The 22,219-nt window shown below is 35.7% G+C and overlaps 1 protein-coding gene across 1 annotated transcript; it reads right to left on the bottom strand.

Moving 5' to 3' along the window:
• Positions 1 to 16,740: 16,740 nt before the first annotated feature.
• On the bottom strand, positions 16,741 to 22,219 carry LOC146135228 (uncharacterized). The gene is made up of 4 exons (XM_083395713.1): positions 21,968 to 22,219; positions 20,443 to 20,587; positions 19,911 to 20,017; positions 16,741 to 16,989 (listed from the first exon to the last, which is right to left on the bottom strand). Exons 1-4 carry the CDS (start codon positions 22,217 to 22,219, stop codon positions 16,741 to 16,743), a joined length of 753 nt encoding a protein of 250 aa, XP_083251839.1.

Here is a 22,219-nt window from a genome sequence, read left to right as displayed (position 1 = left end):
ATTCATTTTCAACATAGTGAGAAGGCACCGATTGAAATACTTAATCAGTATCTCCTCACTATGTTGAAGAAACTGAATAGATTCAAAAGGTTCAAAATGTTACCTACTTTTGTATGGGCTTTTAATCCAACATCCAACCATTATTCTCCATTGGTAAGATTAAGTTGTGCAAGGGCCATGTTAACCATGCTTATTTGGCCATAACTTACAATAAGGCCTAATGCTATTTTTGTTAATTTATACTTTCACTGAGCTGTTTAACACTAATTGGTAAAATCACTACTTTAATTTATTATCAGATTACCAATATCAAAATAGCATTGGTCGAGTACCGATACTACAACTTGGCATCGGGTATCGGCTCCGATCCGATATTATCGAACATCCCTATGACGTTAACACTTGAAAACAACCCATTGCAAGTTACACCCCGTCAGACGTCATGCATACTTCACGTCACAAAAATAGTAAACACCGCAAGCATAATTACAAACTTTAAGTAAAGCGTCTAATCACGAGACACTATAAGTTGTGTTGTCTGGTGATCTTTTCGGCTCAAAGATGAGGTTCATCATGAGATTACGTGTAATTTTCTTTTCCCGGTCATTAATTCGTGTCGCGGTCTGTGGACACTTAAGAGCGCCCGCCAATTTTAGCAACGGTGTGATTACTGTGGTACTGTGGCGTATATGTTTCTATAGGCCTGTAATAGGACTAAGGACATTTAATTACAAACTATTATGGTCTAAAACACAAGAAAACACTGGACCAGACGTTTGTTTATAAATTTCTACGTGTCAGCGGAATATTTATTGAATGACGAAAACCTAAGTAGTTTGTTTTAGAGGCACACTCTGCTATTTTCATTTATTTGTGTTTGTAATCTTACCATCTGTGTTCTACTATTTGGCCATTGATAGCAACAACATAAGAACGAAAATTTTCGTGAAAATGTAATAAATTAGTATATAAATGTATTGTATATGGGCTAAGCTACGGCTACGGCACTGTAGCTGAAATTTCACGAAAAATATAATGTGTACATTTTTAGCCTGTCAGTCGACTAATAAATAATTGCTTGGCACTACCGGTGCTACTTATATACAGTACTTGCAGTAATAGGGACAATGAAAACCGCAGATGTTCGAATTTAAATAAGCCTTTTTTAATTCCTATTTTAGAGCATAATGGGTGGAGGTTGTAGTAAGACGTAATAAGAATATCAAAGCCCATACAGAAGTAGGTATCATTTTGAACGTTTCGAATAAGTCTTTATTCATTTTCAACATCTTATTCGAAAACGTATTCGAAACGTTCAAATTGATACCTACTTCTGCATGAGCTTTGAAATTCCTATTTCATTTGTAAACTGATAAACTTATGCAACCTGTCGTGTAACCGATAGCTTCATAGCCCTTTGTAAAAAAATTGTGAACATGAAAGGAAAATTCCTTTGGCTCACTCCGCGTTGAAACTATTAGTAGGTCGAAATTGAACCCTTTCTTTGTTGAAGTAAACTGCATTTATAGCACGGCGCCAACAATAAACCTAGGCCTTAACATAGCACGCCTGCCGTCTAACGTGGGGATTCTCCGACGTGATTTCCGCACTGATGCGTAAAACGACAAAGTTTGCAATTCAAGAAGCTGAAGTATGTGTGGGGCGACGTTTCACGCGCTTTTAAAATTGAATGTTCAGAGAGACTCCGCATTGACACTCAAACAATTTCAGCTTGCGGCACACTAAGCTAAATAACTACAGCACACTTTTGATGTCATAAAATCATCATCTTCACACCAAAATCTAAAGCGATTATATCGTCATAAACCAACATTAACTTACAGGCAACAGGAAAATGTATGTTGTGAGTTATCTAATAAATAGTGTACAGTCAAATATCGAGTGCTCGCCTTCTTGCCTAACACTAGAACAGGTTATTTTCTATAATTACCAAAAGTTCTCCGACACCGTTATTATTACTTCGAAGTACGCTGTTCAACGTCCACAGGTTTAGCGACAAGTTGTTTTAAAAAAGTTGTTTCCAAGATTCTCCTACACTAAAGTTGTTACTACTACAGCCTCTTTAAGTTACATGTTTGGTGACGTCACGCTATTACGTATCCTTATGCCTTTCATGATTCAGTTTTAGCTTAAAAAAAATAATATCGCCCTATAGATATAACCAAACCTATTGATTTAAATTTACGACTTTACCAGATTTAAGTTCCTGTTGTATAAAAGCTAAATATACATTAATGGAGAGCATCCAAAATACAAAACAACGCTACCTTCACAGCAGTGAAACTAAATTGGCCAGCGATGTTTTTTATCTTAGTATAGAAAAATCGGAAACTCCCAGCTTACACCGTGGTGCCTGTGAGTGATCTTTATTTTGATAACACATTCGAAAGTTGTTCTGTGAAAGATCACATTGACGTGCTTATCGACATACCACGGGCCAATATACGTTGCGTTGTCACGGTTTTCTTCAACGGTAAAAGCCTTCTTTTTCTTACAATAACCAAATGGCTGTTTTTGAAACTTGAATCAACCGGCTTGCCACAATTTTTATATGTGCGAAATGAAAAGCTCGAAATGCAGTAATAAATATAAAGTTAGTTACATAAAGCACTACCTTTCGAACGTTTGCAAAATGCAACTTATTTCTGAATAGATTTTTGACATTCATTTAACGTATAACTATAAACTACAGACATTATCTTAACATTTATTCGAAACGTTCATAAAACGCTGCCCACTTCTGTATCGCAATTGATATTCATTTAACGTCTAACTACAACTTGCAGTCATTATATTAAGATTTTTTCGAATCGTTCACACAATGCAACCTACTTCTGTATGAGCTTTGCTATTCATTCTACGTCTAACTACAACCCCCAGTTGTTATCCTAAGATTACTTCGAAAGCTTCACAAAATGCTTTCTACTTCTTTGATATTCTTACTACGTCTAACTGAAACCTCCAGTCATTATTTTAACATTTGTTAGAACCGTTGACAAAATGATGGGCTTTCAAAATCATTGTATACGGCAAACTTCACCTTGTTTATCTATCTTGTACCACGATACACTCAATTGCATCGTAAAACTTTATTCCAACTGTGTCTTTGCCTTAGCACATGTTTCACTGACGTCCAATATATTTTTTAACATTAAAATAAATAACCACGATACACCAATTACTAAAAATAAAACGAATAGTCACCAATCGTATTAAACGGTTTACATAAGTAAATCCCCTAATATTACAAACTATAAATTAAAACGCTTCTCAAACGAAACTATTCGCCAGAAAAACTTATTTAACTCAAGTTGTTTTACACAACAGCCTTTAGTAGTTTGATAGGAGTTACGCAAGTCCAGTCAAAGTGAGTACAGCACTGAATACCACAGCCTAAACCATCACAACAACGACAGACAACATATTCAACATTATACGACGTGGTGTTGAGGTGCCTGGGAAATGAAAAGCCAATTAAATAGGGTCGATACACCCGACTCAAATAACCCACATCCGCAAATTGCGACTTGCTTCATTGAAACGCTAATCTCCCCATGACGACCGCGAATCATTTTTGTATGGGCCGCGGAAATTAGCCAGGAGAGAAAAGGAAAAAAATATAGAGAATGAGGCCAGGTTTTTTGTATAATGGCCGAGTAAACTGGCCATTTATTGGAGGGTTTATTTCCTAAGACGTTACTTGAAACTATACATTTCTACTTATAGCCAGTATTTGTAAACTATTGTAAAATGCATTATATTCAATTTGAAAATAATTGAAGGTTATATGCCACTTGGCTGTGGATTTAAAGAAAATAATCAATAAAAAAAAAAAACGATGAGATAAAATAGGCCAGCGTTTTTTTTTTCTGGTATAGGAAATCAACTGGCCGTTTTTGACAGTAACTTGGTAATGTTTCATATCTAGCTATACGGCCTTGATTTCTTGCTGTTTGGGGAACCTAAAGAGGGGGAGCAAGGGAAGAAAAAAGGCCGGAATAATAAAATTAAAATTGCTTAACCACTTATTTGAATACTTAAATAAACCGGATCCTTTTTACACAAAGTTGTTTTTTTTAACACTCTGACAAAGCCAATGAATTACAACAGGGATCTCAAACTATACAAGTTTCGTACTGAAAGCAACAAAGGCGCAAATACGATTGTAAAAAAGGCCTCATCGATTTTTTGAACAGAAAAAAAGCTGATTTTGACCAGAAATCTGTTGAGATAATTTAACACGGCGATCGCAGTAATAATCTATTTGTCACAAAAACTAATACAAAACTTAATATAATCGATGGTAAAAATAAAAAAAGACACCTCTGGCTGTAACGATGTTAAATAAACTAGTCATTTTTTGGCGCGGGTTGTTTAACTAACGACCACAGAGGGCCAATTAAACTAGCCATCAGATGTACAAATAGAGCAAAAGAGCGATAAAAAGTGGGCCTAGAGCCTTATTTAACGGCCACGGCCACACATAGGTTGACCGCTTTTGATGCGAATTTGTGGAGATATTGAATTTCAAACGAGATACTGGCCGACAATTCAAGATCGCTTGTAAGACGATCAAGGCTACCGAGTTACAAACATCCTTGTGCTGTGTTGTCGCGCTAAAACTAAATCTGTTTGATGGGTCATGGGTTAGAGTAAAAAAAAATTAGTGAAAGGTAGTACAGAGACGAATACTTTTATTAGCAAATTCATGATAATGAAAAAAAAAATACTTTTACCGTTTTGTGCGCTTTACTTACAGCTTGTATTAGACGGAATTTATAACATTCCAAAGTAAGACTCCAACAATAAGCCCTTATAATTTTACTTTTACGGTAACTGGAAATGCCACTTTGCAAAATACGTTTTCGTTTAAAGTTAAAGCGAAATACATCCCATATTTTTTAATTTTTAGTTTTACTGTAGAGTCCATACAACAAATGGGACAAATTGTAAACAACGTATAACGATCAAAGTCAGTTTAAATTGGTTGAGATGGAAAACAGGCCTTACCAGTTTGACACAACACATTAAATGCACAGCTAGCTGCCTTTAACAACACTAGTGGATCAAAAGAGCCTTTCAACCTTAATTTAGTTATATTTTATGGCTTCTTTAATCTGTTTTGACTCAGACATGTTTATTTCAACCTCATCATTCAATAAACTACGTATGAAAAGCATTTTTGAAATAACAAAGATTTCTGCACACACCAAACTTATTTTCTCCTTCGAAATTTATCTGCGAAATATTAATTTTTAAAACAAATCAAGGAAGCGAATGTAAATTTAATCTCACTGAAATGCTCACAGAATGTTTCTTTTTATTCCCTTTGACAAAATAACTTACTGTCATGTCTGGCTTTTGTTTTAGTTCTTCAATTTAGCAACCAAATTCTATACCCACTGCACGCAAAAAAATAGGTTCTTTAAGAGAACGCCTTCAACACAAACTCTTTGTTTTAGCGAATAAAGAGCAATACTCACTTTATTTCAAGAAATATGATTAGACGTTGCGTTTATCTTTTTTAGACGTTGCGTTTATCTTCAGTTTGAACTGCCATTCCTAACTGAACGCATAAGAAACAAGGTTTTTGAAAACTGTAGAACTTCCAAAGCAACATGTTTGTTTTCGCGATTCAAAGCTAAAAATATAGTGTAAAATTTCTGAAGTATTGTATTATTTAGCTTAATGTTTCATTGATCGTATTTAAACAACCAATTTGTGTTTTACCGCTCATGAAATACATACAGTAATTTAAGATATAAGCCACGAAACAGCACTGCGGCCGTTGCGAATCAAAACTGAAACAAAACTAGTAAGTTTTCTGTAAGATTATATTATTTGGCTTACGTTTAATTTTATGGTTATTTGAAAAAACAATTCGTATTTTACAGCACACGAAACGCATTACAGACAAAGTCCACAAAAGCACATATCGAATCAAAACCAAACAAAACACTCTAAAAATTTTCTGAAAGAGTCTGCTATTTGGCTTCATGTGTAATATATTTTATTTAAACATTAAATTTGTATCTCACCAAACAATTGAATACTTTTAACATAGTAACGTCCACCTTTTTCTGAACTTTCCATATTTACTTGCGATCAATGATTAAGCCGAAGGTTTGTCTTGCAATGTTAAACACATTTTATTGTTTAAAATCATTCTAACATTTCTGAAAGATTCTGCTTTTTGGTTTCGTGACTTATCTTATTTGAAAAAAAAAAAAAAAAAAATCGTAGTTATTTACTAACCGTACATGAAACGTATACAGTACTTCAATACAAAAACCACAAAACCGCACTGCGGTATTTGCGATTCCAACCTAAAAAAATACCTTTTTTTTTAAGTTTTCTGAAGATCGTTTGCCTTTATATTTACTCGTATCTTATTTGAACAACTAATTCGTTTCTGACCGCGCACGAAAAAAGTTTTAGAAGACTGTTATACCTCAAAGCTACATATTTGTTTTGGCGGATCTAATCTAAAAAAATATGAATGCCTTTTGAACGACTAATGGGCTCATTTATTTGGCTTCATGTTGAATCCTATTTGACCATTTAATTTGTATATTAACGCACATATATCACATTACTTCAAGAAAAAAGCCACGGAACCACTGCGGTCGTTAAAAAGTCAAAACAAAAACTCTAAAGTTTTCTGAAGTGTTTGGCTTCATGATTTAATCTTATTTGAACAACCGTATGGTATATATATATACAGACAAAAGCAACGAAACCACACTGTGGTCATACCGCATAAAATCTGAAAAATCACACTTAGAGTCGCTTAGCAAAAAAAGTAGACTCCCGTCCACCGCTGGACAAACACTCGTCCAATAACTCCGGCATTTGGGCACAAAAGATGTCCAAGAAGAACAAACAAGACACGCCTGTAGGCCGCCAAGTTGCTGTGATTGATATACAACTGGTTGCCAGGCGAAGGAGGGGCTTTTCACTGAATACAATAGATTTTAATTGAATGAATGAATGATAGAGCCCTTCGCGTTGTGGGGCGAGTCTCTTATCACAGTACACAGGTTGCGTTAAAGAGAATTGTCCCAAACCGTCGTTGGTAGAAGTTTGTTTGCTTTGATGGTTGAGAAAGCACGAGACGATGGTTTCGCCGACATGTGAACCGCAGATGAAAGTTCGTTTACTTTCGGAAAATGACGTTACGAAAGTGGGATTACGCGCATTCCATAGATCAGTCTTCAAAGTTTGGTTCTTAAACATTTTTTTCCCGCCACGCCTTTTAAAAAGGTCGTTGGACATAATTGCGACATCGAGAAAAACATTGAAACGTTTTTTTAGCTTTACGTTTTTAAAGTTAAAAACTGTTGTTTTTTTCATTTATGCACATTATGCACTGATCTGGAATGTAGCTCAATAATGCATGTCAAAGCCAAATAGGTCGAGTAGATCGACATCATCTTACAAAGATGTTTCGTTTCCACTTGTATCATCGTCAGTTAATTTTATTTGTTGATCTACTCTTTTTACCCAGCTTGCCCACTGACCTCGCTTCCTTAAAATTAAAAACGAAAAACGACCCCCGCCCGAGTCATTTATTTGCACAGGTGTCGTGAAGTGTGACCGACATACTCTTTTCGGATCGGGTTAAAACTTTTGCTAATTCACTGCTTTAAAAAAACATTTTCTTTTTAACATTCAAAATACTTGGTAATATCTCAAAAAAATTATATTAAAAAGGCCTTACTTGAACAATAAGGAAATGGAAACTAATTGGGGACCGGCTCGCCAAACCAATTAATCCGGCCCACAGCAGATTTTCCATTCATCTTTTTTAACCAAAACTAATCCTTTATTGAAAATAAGTTGCTCTGGTATTTATTTATTTGTTCGATGTTTCGGCTACCTATCCAAAATGCCTTCACCAGGGAATATAAGACACCGCGCTTTACTTTGCGTGCTGTTGGGCGTGGTGTGTTACATTTCCCGATAAAGGCTTCCTGAATGGGTATCCGAAACCATAATATGAGTATTTCAGACCCTATTTTAGCCCAAGATATTTTTTTGTTTTTTCAGCGACCCCCCCCATGAAAAAATATTTGCCCTCCCCTGGTCTAAGCGTACCCATGAGAGCCGGACAAATAGTCAATAGCTTCTGGGCTTATTTACCCGACGTATTTTAAATGGATTAGGAAATAAATCATGCAAATAATGCAAAATTTGGAAAATTAAATTTAGAATACCACCAATCCAACCAAAACGCTATCCGAAATCAATATCCAATCACTAACTGATGTATGCTTAATCGAGCGATCCAGACACATAGCGACTTCGAAACCTATCAGTCTACACTCCATATTGCTCAAAATATTTTTACATTTGTACGAAGTACTGCAATACAACGATGGTGTTTGTCTACATTTAGAGGCTTATACAAAATAACTATACAGTAGCAACACATGCAGGCCACCCGGCTTAAATGGCTTGTAATGCAAAATCGCCCAGGTATGCACCCCTGTACATTGTACAATCATCAATTACACCTGTCAACAAACTCACATCTCCACTGTAATCATTGTTTACAAAAGAGATCGTTGTACAGGCCGTGGGTGTTATATCACAAACAATCATCTATATACGGGCGACACTGCGGATCTATGACTTCATTACAAAATGTTTCCTGCCGTCCAGAATAACTGCTCGTTGATCTCTGTTTTTTTAGGGCGCTGATCAATGTTGTAAACAAATCATTTTAAAATGACTAAAGTCACAGTCAAGTCATTTATAAAATAACTTCAGTCCAAAGTTAAGTATTTAAAAAAACAAACAAGTCAATTCCTGGTCCAAGTCATCAGTCGCCCAAGCCAAGGCACAGTCAAGTCATAAAAAATCAAGCTAATCTACTCAAAGTCAAGTCATTGACGTAAGAATAAAACGTTAGAAAACTGGGTAAAGTTGTTAAAATGTGAGAAATAACTTTACTAAAAAGTACATAAAAACAATATATGTCGAGCTAATTATTTTATCTACAACAATTAGGATAAATTCCAACCAATAATATGCTAATAGAAACACTTATTTTAAACCAATTTAGTTGAATAATGACTTACAGTAAGTCCAAGTCAAGTTATTTTAAAACTGTGGCGTAAGTACACCTAAGTTTGGTCAGCAACTTAAGTAATTACAAAACTAGTTCTGCTGCATTCGTACAAGGTTTAGAATAGCAAATTATAATTTCAGAACTACTTAACAGTCTTATGTTTGTAAACTTATATAGGTGGAGAATACAACCGCCATAGAACCATTTAGAAACAGAATATTATCGTACCAATATATTTTACCGTAACCTAAATATCCAGTAATACTTGCTACCTGAAGTGCTCTTATTTTACTAACTTGTTTTAACTCTTTTTTGAAATAGAGATCTTATACTGCTCTCAACGCAACAATGCATCGTTGAAAATGGTCTGCGCTTTTTATATTCCTTAAGCTTGTCGTACATATAGTAAGATCCCTACAACCTGGAATAAATGTCGCTGTTTTGCAAAGCCATTTGACTTACAAGGGGAAGTTTTTTCAGTTAGTATTGCTGTATTGCGTACAACATGATCTAACCTTTTCTTTAGTCGTTCAGCCTGTTTGTACAACACCAAATAATGTAATATTTTATTTGCTGCATATTGCTTGTTTTCTCCTATAGAGTTCAGGTTGCTGGATTAGATATAACATGCAATTTCAGTGGCATGTTTGAACATGCCTTTAATTATTGCAAGCTGAACAAACACCCTAATAGCTTACTGTTTAACAGCCATCAAAGCTCTCAAGCAGCCTTCGTAATTGAATCTATGCTCATCATATCATAACACAATAACAGCCCGTGCACTAACTGCGTTTAATTGTTTCAGCTTCCTATGACGCAGCGGCTTTAGCAAACAAAAAAATACAAAACAATTGAACGATGTATAGGGATGAAACCTGTGCTGAGCCTGTAAACACTTTTCAGAGAATAATCTGAAACCTAATTGTCAATCCATTAAGTCGCAATTACCTTATCTCACTTCCTACTAAAACAGCCATTGCAAGATCTATAGCAAAGTTTAACTTTGACGTAATATTTGCTATAAATAATACTCTGTTGGTACTTCAAGGTACCATTTGTTAAGGTGCTTTAATAAGCGTAAGTTTTTCCAGATAAATCAATCATCTGTCAAATTTTATTAAATACTTTCGTGCAACATTTTTAACTTTAGCGTTTTGGTTAACAATCACATTCATAATCATAATCATATGTCCAATACAGCCTACTGGACTTCACAAAAACTAAATAACCCAGTTTTATGATTTTAACCATTAAATTCCCTTGTTTAAGCCAATTATCGGACTGTAATTTTCTGACAAAATCATTGCTAGTTACAACATCCTTACACAGTATTCAGTTCGTAAAATGTGTAGTTAAAACCATTAACCTAAATTAGATACTATAATATTAAGTTTAACAAAACGCTAAAAATCTTTAGATGTGCACATTGGTTATTATTGAATACGAAGCAACATTTTGTTTAGTATTTCGCTTGACCTTTAAGCAACAACTCAATTTTTATCACATTAGAGCGCTGGTGTGCTTATTATACTGTTGAATCGGTGCTGACTGAAATCAGTTCACATTACAAACCCACTCACAGGCCCGTAATCCAATCTTTCGATTCAAATTTACGTTTGTGAGTAAGCCCGCGAAATTAGCTTCGAATTACAGTTCGTTTAAATTAAACGTAAGCTGTACGCAAATGCAATGCTTGACTTAGGAATATTGATTTAGGAAACGGAAGCAATATAGCATATAGAAATTCCGGCTTGGAATCAGGTTCCATTACTCAACAGGTATGTGATGAATAAATATCGCTTTTATAAACGAACTTTTGCATAACTTTGTATTTAAGGTTTGCAGGTAGAACAGGAATGAAAGTACCGCCCTCTGACACACCCCCATTTTTGGTTTTGCTTTAGAGAATATTAAACTGATTTTTTTCCATTTGTCCAATGCAAAAACAAAGGATAACAATAAATGATATATATATCTAAAATCTAGAAACTAGTCCATTAATAGCGATTTTTGAGTTAACATTCTGATACTTACCATTTAAATCCAACACCAACACCCGATAATTAGATGAAAAGTATCGAAATCCGACCGGAAACCAAATAAAGTCATTACTATTCTTAAGCAAGTAAAATAAATTGAGTAGATAGTAATTTGTCCAGGATATTGGGCCACCCTTTGCTTTAACGTTAAGAAGTTTTTTCCTCCGGTTGTGAACGTATTATTTTGATCAATTTAACTTTCAAGATCTTAACACTGCTTATTTATTAAAACAGATAAAACATAAAATCCTTTTCTTAAAATCTTTCAGAAATATATATTTCGCCTATAAGGCATCGTCAGTTTCTGTACAAAGAACAATCAATAAAACCGCCAATATTGGTAGTTAAAAAGTACAATATACAAAAATTAAGAATTGTAGGATTGCGTATAGGTCTAAAATCATAAAACACCTACAGATGTTACATGAAAGATTTTAAGAAATTATTTTATGTTTTATCTGTTTTAATAAATAAACAGTTTTTACATCTTTGGATACGAAGTCAAAAATCTTTCTTTTACTTTTTATTGTCCGCGGGAGATCCTAACTTTTCCCAGGTGTTTCAGAATATCTAACTTGCAAGGTAGAATTACTGCGCTCGATCTCAAATCATGGTTTGAATTCCAATATTTAATCTGGCACCGGATAGGCACCGATACCACCATAAAGTATCGAACGAGTACCGATACTAACACTCGCCATCGAGATCGGCTCCGGTCCGATTTTATCGGTAATATATACTGTATACACAATTAACAAACACCGGTTCTCAAACTTTTGGGAAACACGAAATATATCGGGCAAGGTTTTAAAAACGTTTTAAAGTTTTAACAGCCGGGCATTTTATTACAGTTGAAAAACAGTGTTATTTTAACACGATGTTATTGAAAAAAGCTCAAACAATATCCTATGTTTTGCATTCGGTCATTTGAGTGGTTAAAATGTTTAAACAAAAGTTAAAATGTCTAAACTAAACGTGGTTAAAATGTCTAAACAAAGCGTAACCAGCTAGAAATGTCCGGTTAATAAAGTAATATTTACTTTCGACGAATATAAAGAAAAACGAGGCTACAAGCCTTAGTGCTCCATCCTGAAATCATGCACTAGCTAGACCACCGGTAATTAAAGTGTGATGACTGATCTGAATATTTATTTTACGCCTAGCTATATATCTTACAGTGAATAAACACACTACCGGTTACCGCATGGCAACTCAAATGGAGAACCGCGGTTCGATTCCTAATCTCTGAAGTGTTGAACCATGCAGCACATTTTTAATGCTGGTAAACAGATAAATAAACAACTTTTCAAGGAATTTGCTAAGATATTTAAGGCAGACTAGAAATGCCGACAAAGGCCTATATAGTGTTAAAACAACGACTAAGAGTGTCACAAACGCGTAACGAATATTCACAGCATAGGCGTAGCCAGGGGGGGGGCTGAGGGGCTATGGCCCCCAAAAAAATTTATAAATATTTTACTCTTAATAATTTGTTTTGTATCATTTATAAGCAGTACCACAACATTTGATCACAGGCATGCCACACCTTTAATTGTCAGGCATTGTTACGTCACAAACGATGTAGTTATTATAACATTTACTATACATTAATGTACTTTTACTACTTTCAGACAGTTTTTGCTCATTGACTGTTTTTTGAGTATTGCGTTTAACACTCAGTCAGTTGCTGCTCGAAACGGTTTGCTGGTATTGTTACTTGTGTTCGTTACGGCAGTTGATGCAATGCTAAGAGCTAAACAAAACATTCCAACATTTTGCCCCCCAAAAAAAATTTTCGGCTGGCTACGCTTCACAGCAACTAAAATGCGAAAAATTTCACAGGCTTACTAGCGGAACCAAGGTGCCTTCTGTTTCTAAGAACATTGAATTCGCAACATGTTCGGGGCAACTGCAGTAACCAGACCTGAGTAAGTTAAGCCTTCTCTCTGGAACTTTGCTCAAATTAGTTAAGTAGGCTATATCCCTGCTTTACAGCTTGAAACCTGCAAAATACAAACTTATAAAACTATGAAGCCTAAACCCTTTTCTCAACGAAGTTTTCAACTCTCGGCTTCGAAACCTTAATAGGCCGCCGTACGAAGTGTGCTATATAGCTTGTCGATAGAAACAGTAGAGCCAATAGACGGCAATACAACAGTAGGGCTCATAGACGCTAAAATACAGACTTATAGTGGAGCCTAAACGTTGTGCTCAAATAAGTTTTCAACTCTCAGTCTCGAAACCTTAATAGGCAGCCGTGTAAAGCTATATTGCTTGTCGATAGAAACAGTATAGCTAATAGACGGCAATATATGATTGCTAATCGCACGAATGAGTCACCTTTTCCGCAAGCACGCTATGAGCCATATGACGTCACTTGATTATTTGCCTCTAACTAAATCAGCAGCAAATTAGCATACCACCCTCTGTCGTTCAAATGCCACTGGATTAAACGTCAATTTGCCGTTTTTGCTGAGTTTTTTTTTCGGCATCCGGATTCGCATCGCTACGGAAACTGAAGGAAACGCTGATCATTTTGTCAATGTCACTCCATTCTACGCTGTAAATCACTTTCAGAATGCTTTCTTCTTTCTCGATCCATTTTTGAACATTTGGGGGTCGGAGTAAGACAACGACGTAGAATGAACACAAAGGTCGGGATCGTATTTTGCAACAGGAGACGTGGCGTTGTTGTGCACAATGTGCTCGCAATGTGAACAAAAATGTGCGCACATTTTAAAACACCTTTAAAAATGTGCGCAATTTTTCACACTGTGCGCAGATTTTGAAATGCTTTTGAAAATGCGCGCACATTTTTCAGTTGGAGTTAGAGTTATGCTCGCAATACCTATTTAAAAATGTGCACACTTCTTAAAAATATTTTCGCGCACATTTTGGAGAAATACAAAGACATGGCCCATATGAATTAAGTCATAATTTATTTGTGCTATTGGTCTTTTGTTCTGTTAAATAGTACAGTAAAGAGAATTCGACAAAGCTTTGCTGTTCTATTTACGCTTAGCATTGGGTCACAACGAAAAAGTGTTGCGAAACATTGCTGTAGCGTCTTAAAAACTGTAGTTTTCATTGAAGTCAGTAGATATGGGACTAACGCGTATTAAAGATTCAAAGCGGGCAAGAATAATGGAAAATCCCAACTTTCGGATATGTGTATAACGAACAGTCTGTCCCATTCACTCCGGGATGGAAGCGTGCTTTCCATCTCGGGTTTTTCTACTTGTGGTTAAACTGCGGCGCTAAGTCACAGAATGTCAAATGATCCGTAAACCATAAATGTACTGAGACTTTCTGCGACAGTGAACCAGCAGTTTGCTTTCAGTCATTCGGCGTATTTTGTTGGAAAATTTAAATTAATCTTTAAACCATTCTACAAACCCTAAAGTTACACTTTTTTTAGATAGGTATTTGTTTTACCATTGCAAAGTAATGTCTTCATTGGTTCGTGAAAGTACAAGGTAGAAGAGTAAACTTTTTTTTATTAATTTCGATCGCGATAGCAATGACTAAATGCTATGAGTGGAATGTCATCAGGCCAAAAACTATAATTACTTCATTATGAGAAAACATGCCTATTCCGTCTATATTTTAACTGAGCAAAGCAGACTTGGACAACAGATAATGATAGTTTTCTAATTTAATGAATTAGACCAAAAAGCGGCTAATTCTAATTCTAATCTTATTTGTGAATTGCTTGTGCGCCCTCATTCTTGTTCAAATCTAGTTTCGATTTACTTAAAAATAGTACTTAGTATAAAGTCAATTTTAACCTTTCCGTCAAAAACAAATAGTAAAAATTAGCACAAAAAAAACTAAGATACAGAATATAGTAAACCGTAAATCAGTTTGCTTAAAGGTTACATGATAAATATATTTTGCTGCTAAAAGTACATCAGTATCTAAAATCATAACACAATTGTATTTATCATAACATCCAAAAAGACTGATTTTCGGTTTTCGTACTTGTTTAATCTTTATCAATGATGTGCAAACAGAATCGTTTGTTTGTTACCATTTCGGAGGCAATTTCTGTAATTTGAAGAACAATTCTGTTTATTGCAATTTTTGTATTAACTCTAAACTAAAACGGATCTTCTAAAATAATGTAAAAAAATATTAAATGCTTTAATTTGAATTCTAATCTCATTCTTTTCAACGCACGGTACTTAACTGAGCCTTGCACTTTATTAGTAATCTTTGTATATGGCCGTATTTGTCCTAATTCTAAATAGAGAAATCAGGTGGCACTGTATAAAGACAAATTGTATTTGATTCTCGACAAGCTTTCGCACAACCGTGCTTCATCAGGTCAAAGTACTTTATTAGTAATACACGTAACGCAATTAAGTAACGCTGTTTCAAAGTGCTTCATTTTTTTTATAAAACAGTTCACTTTAAGTATAACTTGCGTTTAAATTATTTTCCGACGACCGCGAAACAAATATGTAGGTTACGTTAGACGAAAGACTTTTCACAAATATCATTAACAGCCTAATATATTGGAAAGATAAAAGCAACGTCATTTTTGGAATTTAGATTAGCGCATAGCCCCGAAACAGATAAAAAAAATCAACGAAAAATGTTGATAACACAAAAGCGATGATCAGTGCTACTTAAACGTGCATGACAGCAACACATTTTTTATGCATATTTCTTTTATGTTCCCAACACAGATTTAATGCTACAAAACCGCCAGAACGAACCGTAAAAAAACATGTTTTAATCAATTTATCGCACGATGATTTTTGCAACGTTGTTTTTTTGAAAAACAACCTCATATAAACTAACAAAACACATTAATAGAACACAAGCTGTAAGAAAAATGCTACTGAACTCAATGCGAAAACCGTATATTGCCTTGCACGCTACACAGTAATGCTTTTTGCATAGCGATTATAATTATGCTTTTGTATGCATAGCGACTATTATATTGCATTTATTTGCATGTCGACTTGTTAGCTAATACATGACTGTACAGGCCTAAGGGGGAAATAACCTAAATTTTAATGCATTTGTATAGCAATCGTATGCAGTTAAGATTGTTTCAATCACTTAGGCAGTTTGTGCGGTAGTTTCGGTAAAATGACTTAACTTGACTTTAGTCCATAAGTCCACTGACTTGGGTTAAAATTGTGTGTTTTCATTTTATTTGTTTTCATTTTACACATCAAACAGTTTACTTGCTGCATGTTGCGTTTTTGTCATTTTTTAGTTTTGATTTTCCTCAATTAGATTTATTTACCAAATTCAATAGTATTTTTTACCAAATTCAATAGTATAACGTTTTATTGTTACATTAATGAATTACCTTGTAATTGGATTGCGATAAAAATGACTTGACTGAGACTTGACTTGGGCGACTGGTGATTTGACTTGAACTTTGACTTTAAATGAATTATATTGCAGTCAAAGCAATGTCATAGCAATTTAAGTCCAAGTGGAGTAATTGCCATTAAGTTGAATGTTAAACTTGTGAAATTATATACTCGTCCGAGTTTGAGTAATATTTTAGAAAACGAACTAAATCATTGGTCTCAACTAAATCATTGATTTCAAGATGTTAACTTAACAGCATTTTGGTCATTTGAACTAGGCCAATGCTGTGTACAGTTTAAAACCTAAAAAACTTGCAATAGCCACAAACACTCCCAACATCGTAAAAGTCTCAGTAACAATCCGTTTCATCACTTTGTTTTCTTTCTTCAATTCCTCCAAAGCCACGGCTCCCTTGTTTTTGTGCGGGAAAACTTCGTTGGGAACTTTCTCCCCCAGAAAGCTACAGAGAGGCCCCCAACCGTCGGTGACCTTGTACACCAGAAGTTTGTCCTTGGGAGCATGCTGGAATAAAGTAAAATTTGTTAAGGTTGTTTCAATTAGCAAACGTAGAGCAATCAGATACTGAGAAACAGTGTAATGGCCTAAGTAGTTTGTTTTTGGGAGCTTGCTGGAATAAAGTAAAACTTATTAAGGTTGTTTAAACTATCAAACTTCAGATATCGGGAAACATTGTTTTAATGGCTTAAGAAGTTTGTCTTTAGGGATGTCCAATACACTTTATTCCGATACAGATACCCGATATTCAGGACAAAGTATTTTGATCCGATTCGATAACAAATGACGTCATTATTATGATCAAAGTAAATTGGATAAAATTGAAATAAGCAAAGGTAATTTTTGAGCAATTGATCTCTAAAGGTGGAATTTCTGTGTTAGGTCACAAATCATTGCTGAAATCGCGGCTTTCATTTGATATCGGATTATCTCCGATATCGCCCCATATCGGACGAGTACCGATCCTATCACTTGGCATCAGTGACGTGCGGTGAGGTTCCTAGATGGTGAGGAACAAATTTTGCCGATTCAAGTTTTTTTTAACAACCACAAAAAACGGATCGTACTAATAAAAATAAATATAAAAGTTTGAACTTTTTTTGTTTAGCTTTTGCCATTGTATGAACTGCGTATCGAACACAAATAAATATGCTAGCAAACCGCTTCGAGCAGCAACTGACTGAGTTTTAGCGCAATAAAAATGACTAAGTACTTTGGAACACTATATACCGATCTGTTCATAAGTTTGATGGTGAAAATAACGCCTGATGACTGATGATGGCATGAGCGTGTGCCGAAACGTTTGAATAATAAAGCATGTCGATTTTAAGTCTATTTGGGCCGTTATTTTAACAATTAAAAATGACTAAAATGTAGTAAAACTACATTAATGTAGCAAACGTAATAATGACTACATCGTTTATGACGTAACAGTGCATGACAATTAAAGGTGTGACATGTCCTGATCAACTGTTGTGGTAGGCTACTGCTCATAACATAAAAGCTACAAACAAATTATTATTAAGAGTATAATATTTATAAATTTTTGGGTGGCCATGCCCCCTTGGCTACGCCTATGACAGCCACACATCCACTTCTTTTTTACCAATCTCTTTGAAAGTTGCGTGTTATTTTTTTGTCCAGTTGTCTGATGCAAAACTGTTAAATGTGCAACAGTTCTGCCTTTGTTTTAGACTTTAACTTTAGAGCTTTACACTACAAGAAGTCAGAGGTCACACGCAATATGCGGGCATCAGGGGCGCCCGCAGAAAATTTTCCAGGGGGGGGCAATCAGGGGCGTAACCAGAAAATCAAAAAGGGGGAGTCCTGGATTTTCAACTAAGGGAATTACCCTATTTTCGTCTGACGTCATTGAATAATGACGTCATAAAACAGTGACAGTATGACGTCATAGAATGGTGATTGCAAGACGTGGGAAAAAATTAATCAGAAACAGCCAAATACGTCCAGCAAAAGCGACCACGTGCGTCGTGCGTCATCGACAATCATGTTAGGCGCCAGCTGCGAAATCACGGTGAGCAATCGTTAACTTCAGGCAAAAAAAACAAACCAAGACCGTGAAATATGTGTGATTAACTGTGGTAGAATCACACATAATTCGACTATCAGCAGCGCAGTTTTCAAGTTCCATGAACGGAACAAGCGCTAAATTACAAGCACGTCTTTCACCACCTGCAATACTAAACGAAGATCGTTTTTTCCGGGTGTTATTATGCTACGATTAGCGCAACATCTGCGCCGAGCTTTGTGAAAGTCAGCTAAATTACAAGCTGCGGTTGAGGGGAAATAAGTTGTGTCCATTGCACACTTAGCACGTGGTCTTAGAGTATGCCCAAAGAGCATAATTTTGCGTTAACCATCATTACTTAAAAATGGAGACTTTGAAACGCGCACGACAGTCACCATTATACCTCCTTTTAAGAATTTGCTTCAGTTGAACAAATGTCGATGTTACACCAACATCGGATATTAGAGCAGAGACCGAATAGCGAGGAACATACTGCGTATAACTCGACGTTTTTTTTGCGAGAAAAAAGAAAGAAGGTTTGACTTAGCGTTGTCAATTGTCGAATACACAATTGCTAATCAGTCAACCTAAACAAATAACGAAAGAGAAAAATTTCCAGCGTTTACGGTCAACCAAACAAAAAACGAAAGACGGTGTTCGATCTTGGTTTCGCATTAGATTAAGACGCGTGAGTCAATTACTTAAAAAGCACGCCGCTTCGAACAGTTTGTTACGATGACAACAACGAACAAAAAACGATAATATCACTTACAAAAAGGGGGTAAGAACTCCCGCTCCCATGGATACGCCACTGGGGGCAATGGATAATGTATAATATTTTTAAACTTCATAAGTAATACATATTACACTTATAAATAATACTAATAATCGCATTTTGAAATTCAAGGGGGGGGGCAAGTGCCCCCTAGCCTCCCCCGTGCGGGCGCCCATGGCGGGCATTTAAGCTGGACAAAGAAAGGTTTCATAGCGTGGACGTCATAATTGAGGCATGCCTCAAATCGTAGCTAAATCGTTCACTATGTTTTCCGAGAGAGTTTGCGAAAGAAAAAGGCACGCATAATGCAGTGTAAGGCACTTTGGTGATCCGAAGAGAGGCACGGCTTGGCACTGCCTTACTTCGCGTATTCAATGATTTTACCGCGTGAACGCTTGATATAAATAACGCAACAAAATACAAGAAAAAAAATAAGCATGCTTTAGGTATAGAAACGTAAAATTTGCGGCAGAGATTAACTGATATAGCTTTTGCTTAATATGTCTTCTGCTTTGCCAGCTGTTGGTAGGTGAGGCATTGCACAAAAGTCCCACATTTGAGACGCGTCCCACAGTTTACCGACCACTGGCTTACAACAATACAGTTGTCATTTGGGATACATACCTTAAGAACGTAGTCGTTATGCTGTCTGTACAATCTTTTTATCCGCATTTCGCTGTGTAGCGTTAAGTGTGATGAAGGCCATGCTTGAGTTCCGGCTCCGAACTGAACTATAAAACAAAACAATGAAAAAAACTGTAAGAATCCATGGATGTTCGACACTTTGTCATCTAATACATTACTAAATACCGTTAATACTTTGCTCAAACAAGCAAAATAGGTAAAATTGTAACTTTTAGTTATCTGGAACTACATTAAGAGTATGATTTTTTTGAAATATTGCGTTGCCAAAATTAGAAACTTTGCAATACCACCTTTACTTAACCGTTTTTAGGGTTACCCAGCTCTAGATGAATGAATAAGCTCTAGATGTATATCAAGGAAAAACCTTACGAACCGACTTGGTGGCCGCACCTAAAACTTTTCTTTTAAAAAAAATTACATGAAAAAAACACGAAAAAGAAAACAAAGAGACGAAAAAAACACCAAAAAGAAAAAAAAACAGGGAAAAGAAAAAAAACAACAAGAAACTCACGAACTCTGGTCCTGTAATTTCGCCGTAGCCACATAGTGGGTGCCACTATACCAGCAAGCCAGAGAAACCAGCTGCTGTTCATCTCGTTCAGTTGTTTTAAGAGGCTTTTGTACCAGGAGTCCTCGTCCCGAATTGTAAGAATGATCTGCGGTGCAAGAAGAAACTTAATGCGAGTGGCTCAAGGCAAACGCACTTTCTTTGGATTAAATACTGTTGCTGCCAGGCATTTTTCAACTGTGAAATTGTTCTTTAGGCAATTTTTTTTATCAAAGCCTCAACGTTTAGTCCACCTATTCGGGCAATCTTCTTCAGGGCAATATAATTGCGACTGTATATAGGTGAAAAAAATATATACTTGACAAACAACATAGGAAAAACACAATGGACCACAGTCTAAACCACGAAGCGAAAGAAAAATAACTGGACAATGTGACAAAACGAGGCTGCAGCTTTCTAAACTGCTTTTAGGATGTTAAAGGAAAATATGGAAAAGCAAAAAGCAGAACATCATTTAGATCCGATATTGCATTGATTTTTGTGATAATACACATCACACTATAAAATAGATGTGAAAAAAGTTTAATAATTGGCGATGGCTTAATAATTATAATCTTAACTGCATTTTACGTTTAAGTGTCAGTGCTGTAATGACTTTCCAGTTATTAGGGGGCTAGTTTTAAGGATTTAACCTAACTAAGTACATTAGCCTATGTGTAAGAAGTTTCTGTACGCCATCCAACAAAAGCAAAAAATCTGTCAGTCATTGCGCCTTATGTGACCAACAGTTACAACACGTTTCAATTCCAAATTATAAATACCTGTTACAAAAACGAAAACATACTGGTTGCCATATAAGGAAATAAAACAAAATAATACATCAAAGTAACAAATCGTTGTTTGAATGCCTCTGTGTAACCTAATGACAACACTTGTTGTGAAAGTAAGTCAAAAGGGCTAGGAACAGCATTGCGGTAAAATAATTGCTGCAGATATACCGGGTAGAATGTTCTTTGTTTACCAGGCGATGTTACGATATCATTTTTATTCTTCTTTAAAGGTGCATTACTTGTAGAGTAAAATGTATATTTGTGCACGAAATCGAACGATAACCTCAGGTTTCCTAAGGTTAGTTGTTTAATACGTCCCGTTATGACGTCACTTAGTGACGTCATCTGTGAAAAATTTGCATGCGTTTGGGTGGAAAAATTATTGTACTTTTAAATCCCTGCATAGGACATATGGCTTTACTTCAAATGCTTCACAATGCGTGGCTCAGTCAGTTTAATGAATTAATTTGGTAGTATTTGAAGGACTAATGGTTAGCAATAATTCCAAAACAACTATTTCGAGTTGCGAGTTGTTTATTAAGCAAAACACGCGTTTAAGATCCCCGGCTGTTAAAAGAGTGTTTAAAGACTAAGGACTTGAAGAAATCGTGCATTTTGCCGGAGTCGGACTCGGGTTATTTTTACCCGACTCTATAAGCCCCCTGGTGGCAGGTATTATAAATTTATTGAGACCTAACCTTTGCCTCCGGAAAAGCGTGATGTAATTCCTCCCAATATAGAAAACACGGCGAATCTGTAACTGCATCCACTCCTTCGAACTTCTTCCTAATTTCTTCCGAGGAAGCTCCTGTTGTCATGATCTTGTTCCAAGTTTTGTAAAGGTAATAAACGTTTTCAGGGTAATCGTAAGTGTTGTAGCCCAGAATGTTGAAGGCAGAGCACATTGTTTTTGTGCCTGTCTTGCTGTAGCCAGCGTATATAACCTTCAT

Source organism: Ascidiella aspersa, chromosome 8 (genome assembly GCF_963924565.1).
Source record: "Ascidiella aspersa chromosome 8, kaAscAspe10.2, whole genome shotgun sequence".
In the NCBI taxonomy this organism is placed as follows: Eukaryota; Metazoa; Chordata; class Ascidiacea; order Phlebobranchia; family Ascidiidae; genus Ascidiella; species Ascidiella aspersa.
The sequence above is the reverse complement of the archived record's forward strand: the minus strand, read 5'-3'. Positions and strand labels throughout refer to the sequence as shown.